Source organism: Solanum lycopersicum, chromosome 2, assembly GCF_036512215.1.
Source record: "Solanum lycopersicum chromosome 2, SLM_r2.1".
Classification (NCBI taxonomy): Eukaryota; Viridiplantae; Streptophyta; class Magnoliopsida; order Solanales; family Solanaceae; genus Solanum; species Solanum lycopersicum.
This window is the reverse complement of record NC_090801.1, coordinates 62,798,020-62,815,171: the sequence shown is the minus strand read 5'-3', so window position 1 is coordinate 62,815,171 and position 17,152 is coordinate 62,798,020. Positions and strand designations below refer to the sequence as shown.

The following is a 17,152-nucleotide window of genomic DNA, read 5'->3' as shown; positions in this document are numbered from 1 at the left end:
TCTTAATCAATTACAATAACTTGTAATTATTTTATGGTTGATGTATTTAATTTTATTCTGTCAGTAAATTTCTAAATTAAAATGTACAAACATTTATCATATAGTAGTTAATTTTCTTTCATATTAGTTGTGGATTTCTTCGTCTATAGAGATTAATATCCCAATTTATGATTGTATATTTGTCGTCTCATATAAGTGAGTCACTTTTCTTTTTTCATCCGATCCATCTTTTATTCTCAAAAATTATGTTTAGCCTAGCTCCGCCACATAAAGAGTTTAACCAATTGTTGTCTCTATACCCCATAAAAGCATTTTAGAGACAGTGAAAGCAAAGGTTGAATTCGTTGGTTTGAAAAAACATATTATTATTGATTTAATTTGCTTTATAAATTCAAAAATCGATATATTTGGTAACTGAAAAAAATAACCACCTAGGTACACTCTTTAGAGCCTTGGAACAACAAAGTCTAAACTAATTGGTTCATCAAAGAAGAATTTCGTGGATTTAACCAAAATATATATTCTAAGTTCATTGAGAAATTTGTTTGATAAAAATAGAAAAGAGAGACGAGAAAAAAAGGAGAGGCGGAGTTTTTGAGTATAACTATGATTTATATATGTATGTTTTTGTATGTGTAATTACAAAAATGTTTCTTTACATGGATTTCATAAGCATATCCTACATATATTGGATATGCTTATACAATACAATAATATGGTACTTTTATTGGCAAGAGACAACATTTAGTAGTGTGCTTCTTGATCTAATCAAGCATCTAAATATGTTGTCAAGACCATTCTCAATGCATTCAAAATGAGCTTCCACTCTTTCCAATTTGCTTAGTCCAAATTGGATCTTCTCCATTTCATTAGGATCACACTTGGAAAGGCTGCTTAATGCAGCATCAACACTTTCTATCTCATTCACATTGTCTTGATCTCCACCCTTGTTCACTAATCTTGAAACCAAAGACCATTTGCTAATTGGCTTACAAATTGGAGATGACAAGAAATTCAATACCATTTGGAATACTAAAATACCTATTGTGGCAACTTCTCTTAGGACTCTGATAACAGCTGAGACAAGTTGATCATCAATTTCCATTACATCAACTACTTCCTCGTGATCCATTCTTTTCAAAGCTGTAATTAAACTTTTGGCTTCTTTTTTCATCTTCTTCCTGAATGTGGTGTACTTGTTGATACTCAAATCTCCCTTTTTCCTCCTCAGTGAAGACTGAACATCTTTAACATTTTCTTCTAATTGCGACACGAGCTCCCTTGTTGTGCCACAAATATCAAGAAATCTGACAGATTTATCCAAGATTTCATCGACCCATTTCTTGTTTTGACACTGGGAAAGGGCTTGAAGAGTCGAGGGCAAGTTTAAGAGATCACCCATACACTTATGTACCTCCCCAAAACCAATTAGACCATTATAAACAGCTTCAGCAGTTGGTGAAGCAGAGAATTCCCAAGTTTTAAGCTTGTCTAGCTCCTCTTCAATGTTCTGAGTAGCTGGATGTGATCTGCTTGGCAAACTGATGGATCTTTTATTAGATTTTGATGAAAAACTTGCCATTTTTCCTCTGTTTTTTCTTTGGACTTGGGACGCAAATGTTTGGGAATATGAATTTTCCTTTAAAATTGAACCTATTTATATCAAAAGTTGTGTAGAAAGGGACAAGAAACAGAGTACTCTGTTTTTTTTTTGATTGGCATGTGCCAAAAGAGAATGGGCATTCCCTATTAGTTGGGTGAGCTTATTGTGCCACTTAGCATTATCCTATTGCTTGTTAAGTCACAAAAGATGTCTCAGCAAATACGTGGCTTCTTAATATTGTTTTGGTTGGAAGAGCCATAGTTTGTCAATGACCGGTAACAGCAAAACTCCATTATTAAATTCAGATCAAGATCTGTTATTGCTTATTGAACACCTTTTTCAGAAACTACTTTTAGTAATGTTAGATTACATATTGAAGGGATAAGGAAACTCTAGTGCTACTGTGGCAAAGGTGATACCACTACACGTATGGCTTGTTGGTTACCTTCCTCGCGAGAAAATAAAATTAACAAAGATGGGTCAAAATATCGTTAAACTATTCGAAATAGTTTAAATATATTACTGAATTATATTTTGGCTCAAATATACCCTTTCGGTTAAACTATAGGGTCAAAAATATCATTCTCATTAACATAATATGTTAAACGTCACTTGGATGTCATGTGATATCCACATGGCATGTCACATAAGCCAATAGAATTTCATTTATGCCACGTAGAAAATAAACATACCTCTAAGTTTCTCCAATTTTTTCTATTTCTCTTAGAATTTAGAAACGATTTCACGAAAGAACATAGAACCTCTTTCCCTTAGAACTTATGTATTTTGTGAAATTCTTCTAAGGAAATGGAGAAATGAGGAAAAGGGATTCTATGTTCTTCAGTGAAATCGTTTCTAAATTCTACGAAAAATGGAGAAAATTGGGGGAAATTAGGGGTAAGTTTATTTGTCTACGTGGCATGAGTGGAACTCTATTGACTTATGTGGCATGCCATGTGACATCCAAGTGGCATCTAAATGACGTTTAACCGATTTTGTTAATGAAAAGAATATTTTTAATCATATAATTTAACGGCAAGAATATATTTGAGTAGAAATATAAATCAAAAGTATATTTAAGCTATTTCTAATAGTTTAAGAATATTTTTAATCTTTTTCGTAAAATTAATTAACTGAGTTACTATGATTGGAAGGCCATACACAAATATGTTGCAGATTAATATGTCCATTAACCTAGTTGACCTGTCACATTATTTGTGCAACAAAAACCAATAATTTGCTAATTATTTAATTTGTTCAAGTTATGAGATGGTATGACAAGATCATATAGATGAAGCCACGAGTAAATACTAGGCTCCCTTCCTCCCGGGCATTGCGCCAGTACAACCACCTCATGTGTTAGTTTTTTTAAATAATATTTTTTTCTACAATTTTGTCTGCTACTACATACTTGTCTTAGCTGGAGGAGAGAAATTTTTTGAAACCACAAGGAGACAATTATCGATATGATTATTATTATATTATATTAATCAACTGATCATAATGGAGATTAAGAATAATGAGACAAAATTTTAAATTGTGCACGAATGGAAATTTGGATTTGTTTGTCCATGATAATTAACTTAGCAATCCATATAATATTATATTGTCTAACCTGGAGAGTACAATCCTTTTCTTTATAGTATACTTATAAAGAGTTGGAAACCAAAATAAGCCACAAAAATATAAAAGTTACCAAAATAAATCATTATTTTAGTAAGTAACTAAAATAAGCTTAGTGGAAGAAAAAGTTTCATTATATCCAATAATTTAAACGTTTTCCGTTAGTTTCATAACGTTTATTTTTAATATATAACGGAACTTTTTCTTACACTTTCTAAAGTGGAGTTTTTTCTTCCACTTTATAAAGTGGAACTTTTTATTTCATATTATAAAGTGAAACTTTTTATTCCACTTTATAAAGTGGAACTTTTTATTATATTTTACAAGAAACATATTTTTCACGTCTTGAATAAGCTTTTTCAATGTTGTCATATAAATTATATTGATTTGATATGTCACTACAACGGAAAAAAATATTTCATTACGTATTTTTATTATTTTATTCTGAAAAATCTATTTAAGGACATTTATACATAGTCGGTAGCACCTACAACATAAAGTCTTCTATATTTGTTCAATTCCATCTAAAAAAAATATATTCACAAACACAATGCTAAATATCCAATAAACGTCCGATATCATAAATTTATTTCATCAATTTATAAATGAATGGGTATAAACAGTACGATTATAATTTGATTATAGCCGGAAAATACCCTACTTCATTTTTATCACATGGACAAGTAAATTTTGGAAAGTGAATTATATATAATGACGAATCGTTGACCGACTTTTTAAGGGTTCCAAATTACTATATAGATCAAATCAAGTCAACAATACTTGAAATCTATGCTAGGAAGGAGCCTAAGATTAGTCAACAACGTTCTCCTTTATTAGTCGATGTTCATCCCTAATTAGAAAATTATAATAGCATTGATGAATTTGCGATAACTCAATCTACTGATTTTCCTAAAATGACTCATTACAAAATACTCTTACCGACCGATATGATTTTGATTTAAACAAAACTATCAATGATAGTGATCGGTAATGCTCAATTATTATATTTCAATTATTGTTTGTTGATTTTATCAATTATTTATTAATTTATATTATTTATTATTCTTATTATTGTATATTTTGTAGCGGTTTACCTCAGCAAGATAGGGATATTGCTCCAAGTTATGGACTAAATAATTATTTTGGTTAGTCCTCACATTTTGAAATGACGTTGGGATATCCTCAAATTTTCATGTCTCGCCTACTTTTGACGCAGATGATTATCGCTATGTCTAACACTTATTTTTTAAAATGAATTTTTTATGCAACCATCTTCAAAGTGATTTTTTTTTGGAAACCATGAAAAGAAAAAGGAGAGAAGGTGAAGGTGAAGATGAAAAGGTAACTTTTTATAAAGTGGAAGAAAAAGTTCCGTTATATATTAAAAATAAACGTTATGGCAGTAACGGTAAACGTTAAGAAAATTGGATATAGTGGAACTTTTTCTTCCACTAAGCCTATTTTAGTTACTTACTAAACTAGTGGCTTATTTTAATTACTTTTATATTTTTGTGGCTTATTTTGGTTCCCAACTCACTTATAAACTGCTTAATTCCAAATTAACGCGTTATTATAAATGTATCCCATTTTGTGATGGATGAACTCCTAACTAAGATCACCGATTTCTTCCTGATATTTAATTAAATATTGTTTTAAAGATGGATTTTTATAATAGATTTATTTATATCATTCCAAAAGATTATGGAAGAATATTTTTTTCAAAGAATCAACAAATGTAGAGAAGAATAGGTAATGAGTTATAACTTATAAGTATTTCAAGGATTTGAAATCTAATTAAACAGACGAAGAATCTCGTGATTATATTTTTCACTAATTAATAAATAGATTCAGTGGTTAAGACGAATAACACATACTTTAGATAAATGTGCACGAGTGACTTGTTGCATAGATATTTCCTTGGTCCGTTTAAATACAGCTAATTTCCTTTTTTTAAAAATCAACATATATTACCATCATTCATGAGATCATCATCTCAGCCATGTCCTTTATTTGCACTTCTATCATTTATTAAATGCGTAGGAAATAAATTTTAGAGTTACTTTAAATCATTTTATTTTACGCGGCTCATACAAAAAAGTAATTTTCATTTTTTAACTTATCTAAGTTAGCATATACTAATAAAGATTTTTTTCTTTCTTCCGATATTATAAGTCAAACTCGAATTTCTTAAAAATAATTAAAATAAAGAATATATAGTAAAACGAATCCCTCGAAAATGTCAAAGTTAACTTGAGTAAAATGAAATGATACCACTAGGTTACTTTATTGATGAATCATGATAACTGAAATTCATGTTTTGATCAGTTTATGAGTTAGAAAATTATGTATTTGAGGTATTTTTCTGTTATATATGTGAGGGTATATATACTTGCCAGATTGTTGTTGATGGTAAATTAGAAAAATAGTCAAGAGAAAGACAGGCAAAATTTGTGAGTATAAAACTAGGATTCTGTATGTGTGTAATTACAAAAAAAATTCCTTTACAAGGTTTTCATAAACAATTCCTACAATTACTCGGATGCTTATGATGTACAAGACTATTTTCATTGGCAAGAGACAACATTTAATAGTGTGCTTCTTGATCTGATCAGACATCTAAATATGTTATCAAGACCATTCTCAATGCATTCAAAATGAGCTTCCACTCTTTCCAATTTTCTTTGTACAAATTGAATCTTCTCTACTTCATTAGGACCACACTTGGAAAGGCTGCTTAATGCAACATCAACACTTTCTATTTCATTCACATTGCCTTGATCTCCACCCTTGTTTACTAATCTTGAAACCAAAGACCATTTGCTAATTGGCTTAGAATTTGAGGCTGACAAATAATTTAACAAAATTTGGAAAACTGAAATTCCCATTGTGGCAACTTCCCTTAGGACTCTGATAACAGCTGAGACAAGTTGATCATCCACTTCCATTACATCAACTACTTCCTCGTGATCCATTCTTTTCAAAGCTGTAACTGAACTTTTGGCTTCTTTTTTCATTTTCTTCCTGAATGTGGTGTAGTTGTTGATGCTCAAATCTTCTTTTCTCCTCCTTAGTGAAGACTCAACATCTTTGACATTTTCCTTAAATTGCGATACGATATCCCTTGTTGTGCCACAAATATCAAGAAATCTCACAGATTTATCCAAGATTTCATCGACCCATTTCTTGTTTTGGCATTGAGAAAGGGATTGAAGTGTCAGAGGCATGTTTAAGAGATCAATCATGCACTTATGCACCTCTCCCAAACCAATTAGACCCCTGTAAACAGCTTCTGCAGCAGTTGGTGAAGCAGAGAATTCCCATGTTTTGAGCTTGTTGAGCTCCTCTTCAATAATCTGGGTAGCTGGATGTGATCTGCTTGGCAAACTGATGGATCTTTTATTTGATTTTGATGAAAAAGTTGCCATTTTTTCCCTCTGTTTCTCTTTGGGGAGGAAGAAATACCTCCAAAACTCATCTTATTTATACTAAAAAAAAGAAGCTCCACAGGAAGCGACAAGATACAGAATAGTCCGCTACTATAGCGTTGGGATTGCCATGTGACGAGAGCGTGGGCATTACCTAAGAGTTCGGTGAGCTTATTATGCTTCAAAATAAAAAAAAGGAACTTTAGAAATTAGTGAATTTTTTAATGGATTTTGTCTTCCAGAGGTTGCAACTTGGCTTTACCTAATTGCTTCTAAGAAGATGAAACATGTCTCAGCACATACGTGGCTTGTTGATGTTGTCCTTGGTTCAAAGAGCTTTAGTTTATCAATTGGAAACAGCAAAGCGCCACTATTAAATTGAGATGAAGAGTGATTCTCGTACGACTTTTTTAAAAGATTATATCGAAGGGATAAGGGAAGTCGAGTGATACTGTGGCAAAGGTCACAGTACTATTTAAAATTGTACATTTATTTGTTTGATACTTATCGAAATGGTATTTTTTACCTACTCCTGGTAGTTATGAGATGGGTAATTGGCTGGTTTCTTTCCTCCCGAGTATATATTTCCTACTAGAACATGACTTTATGAGGGTGTCTTAGCTGGAAGAGTGGAACTCTTCCAATATGATTAAAGAAATGAATAATGAAGCAAATTATTTAATTGTGCACGAACTGAAGGCTGGATTTGTGTGTCCATGATAATTACTCTAATTCAGTAACCGGCAGAACTTGTCTAATCTGGAGATTTCATTAATCAATAAAGAGATTCAGTGGTTATGGAGATAGTGACAAATAATACTAATGTTTTATTTAGGTATACACGAGTGGCCTGTTGCGCTGATGTTTCCTTGGTCCGCATCTTCTACTCTGGATATCTGATTAAATTAAAAAAAAAATTATACTATTTAATTACTCATCATAGTTATAATTTGGTATAATTACGGCTTGTGATTAATGTTATACATTAATTATTTGCGTTGTCTTCAAGTTTGTATAATTAGTCACGTTTATATATGTGTGATTCGCCAGAATATATAAATACTATGTATAATATATAATTATGTAATTGATATACATATACAATTCATCTCTCTGCCTTCTCTCACTCGCCTCTCTCTCCCCATTCTTGATCGCCTCTCTCCTTCCTCTCCCAATCTCGATTGCCATATATACAAATGCATATATAATAATATATAATTATTCAACCGATATACATATATAATTCACCTCTCTCCCATTATTTGTCCTCTCTCACTCGCCTCTCTCCTTCTACTCTCGCTTGCCATATATACAAATACATTTGTATAATATATAATTATCTAACCGATATACATATATAATTCACCACTCTTTGCGATCTCTTGCTTGCCACTCTCCTCTCTCTCCCAGTCTGACTCGCTTTTCTCCTCCCTATAAATGTACTACGAATTATAATTATCAAATTATAGCTATGAAGAAAAAAAATAGGCTATTTTTGAGTGACTATATGTTAAAGTTCCTCTAAATTAATGCGTGAATACAGCTAATTTCTTAGTTCTTACAATCCAGTTAAGCAGATGGTCATAATATTCAATTATTATAGGTTGAATCAGTTAATTATCACAAAGAAATACTATTCAACACGTCGAATTAATTGATTGGAAATCCCAAATTAAGTCACCTGAACTCGTTCAGTATAATATCAGGAGGGATGGAATTATAAGGCTTGAGCAATCTTACATCTTTAATTTAGTTTTTGGGGAGTGAATTAGGCACAATGCCTTTGACGTTCTATCAGAGGAGTAATTAGAATGGGTTAGAGTCTTTGGGAATACATTAGCAGTCTGCTTAAAAGGATTCGGACAATCCTAATTTCATGATCTAGTTTTGAGGTTGAGTTACTCCGTTCAACAATAAATCATGAGGATAAAGAGTACTACTGGAATTCATGAGTTGAGTTCGTTGTTTGCTAAGTAGAATGTTACGATGTATTTGAAACAACTCAGCTTCAGCTATATATGTGAAGGGAACAAAAGTTTATCCTTTCATTTTTGTATGGTTAAACTTAATAGAAATATAGACAATAGAGAGAGAGGCACAGCTTGTGAGTACTATAACTTTGATACAACTATCCAGTAAATTTCTCCGTATGAATGTAATTACAAAAATTGTTTCTTTACATGGAGTTCACAAGCATATCCTACAAATATTTGGATATGCTTATGCAATGCAATACATGACCATAGTAGTATTGTATTTTCATTGGCAAGAGACAACATTTAATAGTGTGCTTCTTGATCTAATTAAGCATCTATAGATGTTGTCAAGACCATTCTCAATGCATTCAAAATGGGTTGCCACTCTTTCCAATTTGCTTTGTACAAATTGAATCTTCTCTACCTCATTAGGACCACACTTGGAAAGGCTGCTTAATGCAGCATCAACACTTTCTATCTCATTCACATTGTCTTGATCTCCACCTTTGTTCACTAATCTTGAAACCAAAGACCATTTGCTAATTGGCTTAGAATTTGAGGCTGGCAAATAATTTAACAACATTTGCAAAACTGGAATTCCTATTGTGGCAACTTCTCTTAGGACTCTGGTAACAGCTGAGACAAGTTGATCATCAACTTCCATTACATCAACTATTTCCTCATGATCCATTCTTTTCAAAGCGGTAATTAAACTTTTGGCTTCTTTTTTCATCTTCTTCCTGAATGTGGTGTACTTGTTGATACTCAAATCTCCTTTTCTCCTCCTCAATGTAGACTGAATATCTTTAACATTTTCCTTAAATTGTGATGTGATCTCCCTTGTAGTGCCACAAATATCAAGAAATCTCACAGATTTATCCAAGATTTCATCGACCCATTTCTTGTTTTGACACTGAGAAAGGGATTGAAGTGTCAGAGGCAAGTTTAGAAGATCAATCATGCACTTATGCACCTCCCCCAAACCAATTAGACCACTGTAAACAGCTTCTGCAGTTGGTGAAGCAGAGAATTCCCAAGTTTTAAGCTTGTTAAGCTCCTCTTCAATATTCTGTGTAGCTGGATGTAATCTGCTTGGCAAACTGATGGATCTCTTATTGGATTTTGATGAATAAGTTGCCATTTTTTCCTCTGTTTTTCCTTTGGGGATGAAGAAAGACCCTTCAAAACTCATCTTATTTATACCAAAACTTCACAGAAAGCGACAAGATACAGAATAATTCGCTAATATGGCGTTAAGATTGCCATGTGACGAGGTGTGGGCATTACTTAAGAGTTCGGTGAGCTTATTATGCTTCAAAATATAAAAGAACTTCAGTCATTAGTGATTTTTTTTTATTGATTTTGTGTTCTCACAGGTTGCAACTTGGCGTTACCTTATTGCTTCAAAGTGGATGAAAGATGCCTCAGCACATACGTGGCTTGTTGATGTTACTCTTGGTTCAAAGAGCTTCAGTTAGTCATGAATCGAAAACAGCTAATCGCCACTATTATTATTATTATTATTTTTTGAGATATTAACTCGTCTTTCGTTTTGGGCATTGGCCAGTTGAACCATCTTCCTCTATCATTTGTTAGGTTTTTCATATGTTTTTCTTTCTTTTAGTACTTTGTCTGGAAGAACATGGCTTTCTGAGATTGTCTTAGCTGGACGAGTGGAACTCTTCAATACTTAGGAGACAAGCATCGACATGATTATATAAATAAATCATCTGCTTATAGTTGAGATTAAGAATAATGAAGAAAATTATTTTAATTGTGCACGAATGGAAGGCCTGGACTTGTATGTTTGTGATAATTACTATAATTTATTGTTTAATTCTAAGTCAGCATTTAAAGGATATCAGATCTAATTATTAGAGTTCCTTATTTAGTTAGGTGTGCACGAGTAGCCTGTTGCGTTGATGTTTCCTTGGTCCCTTTTTTCTACTAAGAGAATCCTCAATAATTAATGCTTAACAGCTAATTACTTACAGTCCAGTTCAACCGATGGTCATGATATTCAATTATAAGTAGAATCAGATAATTAGCTCAAATAAATAGTACTTAACATGTCAAATGATCGTAGAATCCTATGCAGGGTGTGACCTAGTGGTCAATGAAATAGTTGAAATTTTAAGGTCTCAGGTTCAAAATTTAGTAGACCTGGTGAGTAGAGTTATCTAGTATTTGATGCAAGTGGGAGATGACAGACATTAATTTAGGTGCGTAAAAACTTTGTTCAGAGATGACATTCATCAAAATATGTTTAAATTCGTCCTTTAATTTTTGTTTGGTTGAAGTTTAATTTTTAAAAAATAAACAGAAAAAGAGGCACAATTTGATATAGCTATATAATAGTAAATTTTGTTGTATGTATGTGCAATTACAAAAATGTTCCTATACATGAATTTCATAAGCATATCCTACAAATAATTGAATAGGCTTATATAATACAAGACAATACTATAGTATGTTCATTGGCAAGAGACAATATTTAGTAGTGTGCTCCTTGATCTAATCAAGCATCTAAATATGTTGTCAAGACCATTCTCAATGCATTCAAAATGAGCTTCCACTCTTTCCAATTTGCTTAATACAAATTGGATCTTCTCCGTTTCATTAGGATCACACTTGGGAAGGGTGCTTAATGCAGCATCAACACTTTCTATCTCATTCACATTTTCTTGATCTCCACCCTTGTTCACTAATCTTGAAACCAAAGACCATTTGCTAATTGGCTTACAAATTGGAGCTGATAAGAAACTCAACACCATTTGGAATACTGAAATTCCTATTGTGGCAACTTCTCTTAGGACTCTAATAACAGCTGAGACAAGTTGATCATCAATTTCCATTACATCAACAACTTCCTCATGATCCATTCTTTTCAAAGCTGTAATCAAACTTTTGGCTTCTTTCTTCATTTTCTTCCTGAATGTGGTGTAGTTGTTGATGCTTAAATCTCCTTTTCTCCTCCTCAGTGAAGACTGAACATCTTTAACATTTTCTTCTAATTGCGACACGAGCTCCCTTGTTGTGCCACAAATATCAAGAAATCTGACAGATTTATCCAAGATTTCATCGACCCATTTCTTGTTTTGACACTGGGAAAGGGCTTGAAGAGTCGAGGGCAAGTTTAAAAGATCACCCATACACCTATGCACCTCCCCAAAACCTACAAGACCATTATAAACAGCTTCTGCAGTTGGTGAAGCAGAGAATTCCCAAGTTTTAAGCTTGGTAAGCTCCTCTTCAATATTCTCAGTAGCTGGATGTGATCTGCTTGGCAAACTGATGGATCTTTTATTGGATTTTGATGAAAAAGTTGCCATTTTTTCTCTCTTTTTTTGGGACTCGATTTGTTTCGGGGATATGATTAAATGCCTTTGAAACACAATCCTATTTATACCAAAATTGTATTAGAAAGCGACAAGAAACAGAGCACTCTGTTTTTTTTAGATTGGCATGTGCCAAAAGAGAATGGGCAGTCCCTTGTTGTGCTTCCTAAAAACAAACCTTTAATGATTGCCCATTCTTTTAATTTTCTTCGTCTTCAATAGGGTTGCCACTTTGCATTACCTTATTGCTTGTGAGTGATGAAGAAAGATGCCTCAGCATATACGTGGCTTCTTAGTATTGTGTTGATTGGAGGAATCATTGTTCTGTCAAGTGGAAACAGCAAAGCGCCATTATTAAATTGACGTGAACATCTTTTGTGGCAGATTTTCATACTACTTTTTTACGCAAAAAAAATGGAATTTTCTAGAAACACGATTGTTGCAGTTTTGGCAAGGTGTATATTATATTTGGAACACGTATGATTTATTGGTTACCTTCCTCTTTTAAATTAATGGTTTAAACCTAATGAATTCTAGTTTCTAATCCATTATGAAAGAGAATTGTCCAGGTTTAGCCACGATATACATATGAGATTATTTTATCAACTTGTAGATATTCATCATCTTTTTATGTTTTTAATAAAATCATCGATTTGGCTTTTTAATATATGATGATTGTAGGTATCACAATGTGGTCATCAAACTGAGCTCCTCATTGTGGGTTATTTGCAGTTTTTCCCTCCATTTTATTTGTGTTATCATTATAATTTATCATAAGTTATGTATGCATTTTTAGACTATGCATCAATTCTAGTAATATAAAAGGTAAAAAAAATTTAAGAATAACTTATTTAAATGATAAAAATTAAAGACGGATGTTTAAAGGACAAAATGTATCATTTTATGCCTAATTATCTTGGTTTGAATGGAAATATTTTTAAGTATATGTATTATACGTTTCATCCCAATTTGAGCTTTACGTCGATCCAAATGTTTACTAATTTTCTTTCTAAATATTTTTCCTTATTTTTCCCATCAATGCACATCCTTCGGAAAAGATAAAATTATTCTGAAAGAAAAATAGATAAAATTCAAACAAAAAAGGCATCTGGTAAAATAATAAAAAACAAGCATAAACTAATAAAGGTATTGTATAATAATAATATTTTAAAAAAAATCATAGGGTACCTAGGTCCCAAGGAAATTAAATAAAAGAGAGATGGAATAGAACAAGCTACACATTTTTCTCCTATCACCATGAAGAAATGCAATGCATAGACAATTGTATGACTATGAGCATGAACAGACAAAAACATTAAACATATATGATTTAAAAAATGTCGAATGAGTTGAATCTGTGTGATGCAAGAAGCAGTACAAGTAAAATTGATATCTATACAAAGAACTTATAATCAAAACACAAGTACACAGCAGCATGTACTCATGTTATTATTATACATGCATGGGAACTTAATGTTAAAGAAGTGAAAAATTGACCATTCACAAATGTCTAGTATGGGTATTGGGGATGGTGGAGCCACAAATTTTATCTATTTCCTATTATAATTAGGAAAACTCAAAAATTGAATGTTTGAACTTACCTAAAGTTTTATATGAATTTTATACAGTAAAAAAAAACAATGTGTTTAAGGTAATTGTTCAACTCTTTCTGCTCGCTCCTCCGTTCTCATACCTATATTAATTACTTATGTGTAGTACTTAATTAATTACATATTGACTAATTTTACATGAAAATGGCTTTTAGTTAACTTCAATTAATCAACATACATGAGGCATGGGCTTTTGGTGGTAAGGGTGACAAAATGGAATTAATATGGACATTATATTGTTGAAACATCACATGAAAGATGGGCTTTGATTTGATCATACAGTTTTACTAGTAAGATACATTGAATTTGAGTATATGTTCAAGTCGATTCTCCTACTAAAATTTCACTATCCCACAATCGTACGTAATTGGCTTATTATTTTTTTTTTCTGGTTCGTATTAATTTTTTTTATTGTCGTTATTTATTTTGTTATAGGGCATTGGATAGTACCAACAAAATCAATATGTTATCATATAGGTTAGCATGGCTGAGTGGTCGACTCAAGTTTTGATTTTGGGTTCAAATCCCACTTCTAACATTTTAGAAATATTTTTTTCCTTTATTAAATTCACAATACTTTAAAACCAATAATCTCAACAATACATTTTTCTTTTTTTTCCTTTATAACTCACAATTTAAAACCAATAATCTCAAAAATACATTTTTCTTTTTTTTTTCCTTTATGAAATAACATTTTTCATAATACATTTTAGAAATATTTTTTTTCCTTTATAACTCACAATACATTAAAACCAATAAATCAACAATACATTTGTCTTTTGTGCTTTGTAACTCACAGTACTTTAAAAACTAATCATCTCAACAATACATTTTTTTTTCGCAATCTTACCTAAAATTCTGTTTTCTTGATGGAATACCATTTTCCATAATACATTTTAGAAATATCTTTTTCCTTTATAACTCACAATACTTTAAAACCAATAATCTCAACAATACATTTTCTTTTGTCCTTTGTAGCTCACAATACTTTAAAACCAATCATCTCAATAATACATTTTTTTGTCGCGATCTTACTTGAAATGTTGTTTTGTTGATGGAATACCATTTTTCAAGAACAAATTCCCTTAAAAGTTAGGTTAACCTATATCATAAAGCCACATTAGAATAATAAAACAATAACTTAACCTATTTCATGAAGCTACATTAGTTTAGAATTACATATACATTAATTTATTCTATATATATTGAATCAGGAGAGCATGTACTTAACAAATACAAAACAAAATGTTCGGCTAAAGAGTAGGATTAATTTGCAATTAGTGCTTGCAATATAATCTCAGTTTTTTTGGATGATGCCATCAGCCATGAGAGTGATTTCGTTGAGGATTAAGTTAATTAATTGGAGAAGATTTGGACAAGACCAAAAGGAAATGTGGGGACATACATTAGCACATGTGTTATGTCTCAAATTAGATGTTACTTTGGCCAAATATTTTTTTTTAGAGAAAATACGTGTTACTCGTAGATAAAAATGTTTACACCAAGATGCATTGTGAAAAGTTTGGTCACACTAATTGCTACTCGAAATGATTTTTAAATTGCGAAATATATCTGAATTTTGATCGAAATTACTGTAATAATATCAAATTTTTGAAAGGACCTTTTACTCCAAATACTATTTAATAATGTATTTCAAATGTATTTATGTGTTCACGTGGACATCATAAATATTGCATCATTATAAATAGTACCTGTCCATTTGGACACATATATACACTTAAAATACACTATTAAATAGTGCAGGAATAAAAGGTCCACCATAAAGTTTGATATCGTAACAACAATTTCGGCCAAGATTGGAGTATTTTTTAGATTCTTTTTCGTTTTAAATTTATTGATCAAACACAAATGATTTCGTGTTTTTTTTAAAAAAAAAAATACCTTTCTGTGCAACAATAGTTGTCCACTATTGACTTACCCACCCTTTAATAAGAAAAAATAAATAATAGGGATAATATTACTATATTATCATTTGATTTTATTAAATTTAATGTTTTGAGAAATTGTTAGATGATAACTAGTATTTAATAGCAAAGGTAAAATAGACATAAAAGATAAATTATCATTTGATGTTCTAAACTGGACAATATTGTCGGCCAACTCTTTTTAATATAGTGGACAACTATGAACGAACTTAGTAATTTAAATTTACTTCAGCTTCCTGTTTACATTTAATTTCGTGATCTGATTTCAAAAGAATCGGTAAAAATTGAGCTGATGAGTTATAAAGTTGTTAGACGAAAAAGATTACATAGAACCAAACAATAGTAGTAATATTATTAGAGTAGAGCAAAGAAGAAAGAGAGCTTCTTCTTTAATTCAGAAACATGAAAACTCTCAGCAATACTCAATACTAAGCAACATAAGCTGCTTCCCTAATTTGAGAAAAAAAATAAACAAGAAAAACTTCAAACTTTTGAAAGGAAAAAAACAACCCATTTGATTGAACATAGGTGTTTATTTGTTTAAGCCAGTCGCATTTTTAACTGCATTAGTCGCATCCTGTGCCTTGGCCTGCATTTGCTGCCCCGCCTATAAACCAAATATAACACATTAGTTTTTTTGGTCTAATAATAAATCAGCTAAAAGTGTATGTATATATCAATGGCCAAATTACCTCCTGCATTGTTTCCCTGGCAGATTGTGCAGCATTGGCGGCCCTGTCCATCATCTGGTTACCTTTTTCCTGATGTAAATATAACAACATATATCACACGTTATCAAGGGCTGAGCTACATAATCTGAATAGAATAGATTCTATTTGTGTTAAATCATAGGTAAATAAGTGAACCATAGTTTTGTTTGTATATACATAATAAATTGTTGCATCCCCTCGATTTGTTATTCTTGCATTTTTTTCCCCAAATTCATTTAGTATTAGAATTTCTGGTTCCATCAATGATCTTCGAGCACGTTAAAGGAAAATTGAATGTTCAAGTAATATCATGTAAATTACCTGAGCTTGGCCCTTGGCTTGGCCAGCTTGGTAGCTCAAGTTCTGGGAGTTATCCATGAGTTTTGGAATAGAAATGGAGAAACTAGTGTTACAGAGTGAGGAAACAAACTCTTTGTCGAAGAAATTATGAATTGCTTGTTGATGTTTTGTTTTAGTAAAACTTTGGTATTTATAGATCTTGAAGTCCATTCAGTGCTCGACACTTGTTAACCTTGGTTGAAGGGTGAGACACATTTCTAGGCCTCAATATTGGGAAGCAGTTAACAAAAAATTAGCCTTGTAGTAATGAAAAAAAAATAATTCTACAAGAATGGGTCTCATTATCTTTTGGATCTGTCATATAGTAAAATATTAATCGAAATGCAAAATAAACAAACTAGTAAAGAGGAATGATTGAACTTTGGTTTAGCATATTTCACTTCCAAATATTACAAAAATTGATGATCAAGAATATATAGGCATATGCTTATAAAAATGTATGCCTTAAATATTAATACTAATGTACAATATCTTCTAAGGAGTAAGGATGTTGAGAAGGCAGACTCTGTTTCTGATTAATAGCCTTGACAAGCACTCTGTGCCAGCCTCAATAGCTTGAAG

General features: G+C 31.6%; 5 protein-coding genes across 5 annotated transcripts; all 5 read right to left on the bottom strand.

Annotated features, from left to right (window-relative positions):
- Positions 1 to 724: 724 nt before the first annotated feature.
- LOC104645770 (uncharacterized) lies at positions 725 to 1,582 on the bottom strand. The gene has a single exon (XM_010318153.2). It carries the CDS (start codon positions 1,580 to 1,582, stop codon positions 725 to 727), a length of 858 nt encoding a protein of 285 aa, XP_010316455.1.
- Positions 1,583 to 5,673: 4,091 nt separating this feature from the next.
- Positions 5,674 to 8,406, bottom strand: LOC101268643 (uncharacterized). The gene has a single exon (XM_004233704.5). It carries the CDS (start codon positions 6,649 to 6,651, stop codon positions 5,791 to 5,793), a length of 861 nt encoding a protein of 286 aa, XP_004233752.1. The 5' UTR covers positions 6,652 to 8,406; the 3' UTR covers positions 5,674 to 5,790.
- Positions 8,407 to 8,910: 504 nt separating this feature from the next.
- LOC104645771 (uncharacterized) lies at positions 8,911 to 9,768 on the bottom strand. Its single transcript, XM_010318154.2, has one exon. It carries the CDS (start codon positions 9,766 to 9,768, stop codon positions 8,911 to 8,913), a length of 858 nt encoding a protein of 285 aa, XP_010316456.2.
- Positions 9,769 to 11,101: 1,333 nt separating this feature from the next.
- LOC101243667 (uncharacterized) lies at positions 11,102 to 11,959 on the bottom strand. The gene has a single exon (XM_004233705.3). The coding sequence runs from the start codon at positions 11,957 to 11,959 to the stop codon at positions 11,102 to 11,104; it is 858 nt and encodes a 285-aa protein (XP_004233753.1).
- Positions 11,960 to 15,843: 3,884 nt separating this feature from the next.
- Positions 15,844 to 16,708, bottom strand: LOC101251243 (stress-induced protein KIN2-like). The gene is made up of 3 exons (XM_004232498.5): positions 16,553 to 16,708; positions 16,214 to 16,282; positions 15,844 to 16,128 (listed from the first exon to the last, which is right to left on the bottom strand). The coding sequence occupies exons 1-3, from the start codon at positions 16,607 to 16,609 to the stop codon at positions 16,054 to 16,056; spliced, it is 201 nt and encodes a 66-aa protein (XP_004232546.1). The 5' UTR covers positions 16,610 to 16,708; the 3' UTR covers positions 15,844 to 16,053.
- Positions 16,709 to 17,152: the final 444 nt, after the last annotated feature.

Excerpts from the sequence above, each read along its gene's own strand:
- LOC104645770 (XM_010318153.2), bottom strand. The coding sequence starts at position 1,582 with ATGGCAAGTTTTTCATCAAAATCTAATAAAAGATCCATCAGTTTGCCA.
- LOC101268643 (XM_004233704.5), bottom strand. The coding sequence starts at position 6,651 with ATGGCAACTTTTTCATCAAAATCAAATAAAAGATCCATCAGTTTGCCA.
- LOC104645771 (XM_010318154.2), bottom strand. The coding sequence starts at position 9,768 with ATGGCAACTTATTCATCAAAATCCAATAAGAGATCCATCAGTTTGCCA.
- LOC101243667 (XM_004233705.3), bottom strand. The coding sequence starts at position 11,959 with ATGGCAACTTTTTCATCAAAATCCAATAAAAGATCCATCAGTTTGCCA.
- LOC101251243 (XM_004232498.5), bottom strand. The coding sequence starts at position 16,609 with ATGGATAACTCCCAGAACTTGAGCTACCAAGCTGGCCAAGCCAAGGGC. Across the intron at positions 16,283-16,552 it reads AAGCCAAGGGCCAAGCTCAG|GAAAAAGGTAACCAGATGAT; the intron begins GTAATTTACATG and ends TATTTACATCAG. Across the intron at positions 16,129-16,213 it reads CCAGGGAAACAATGCAGGAG|GCGGGGCAGCAAATGCAGGC; the intron begins GTAATTTGGCCA and ends TTTGGTTTATAG.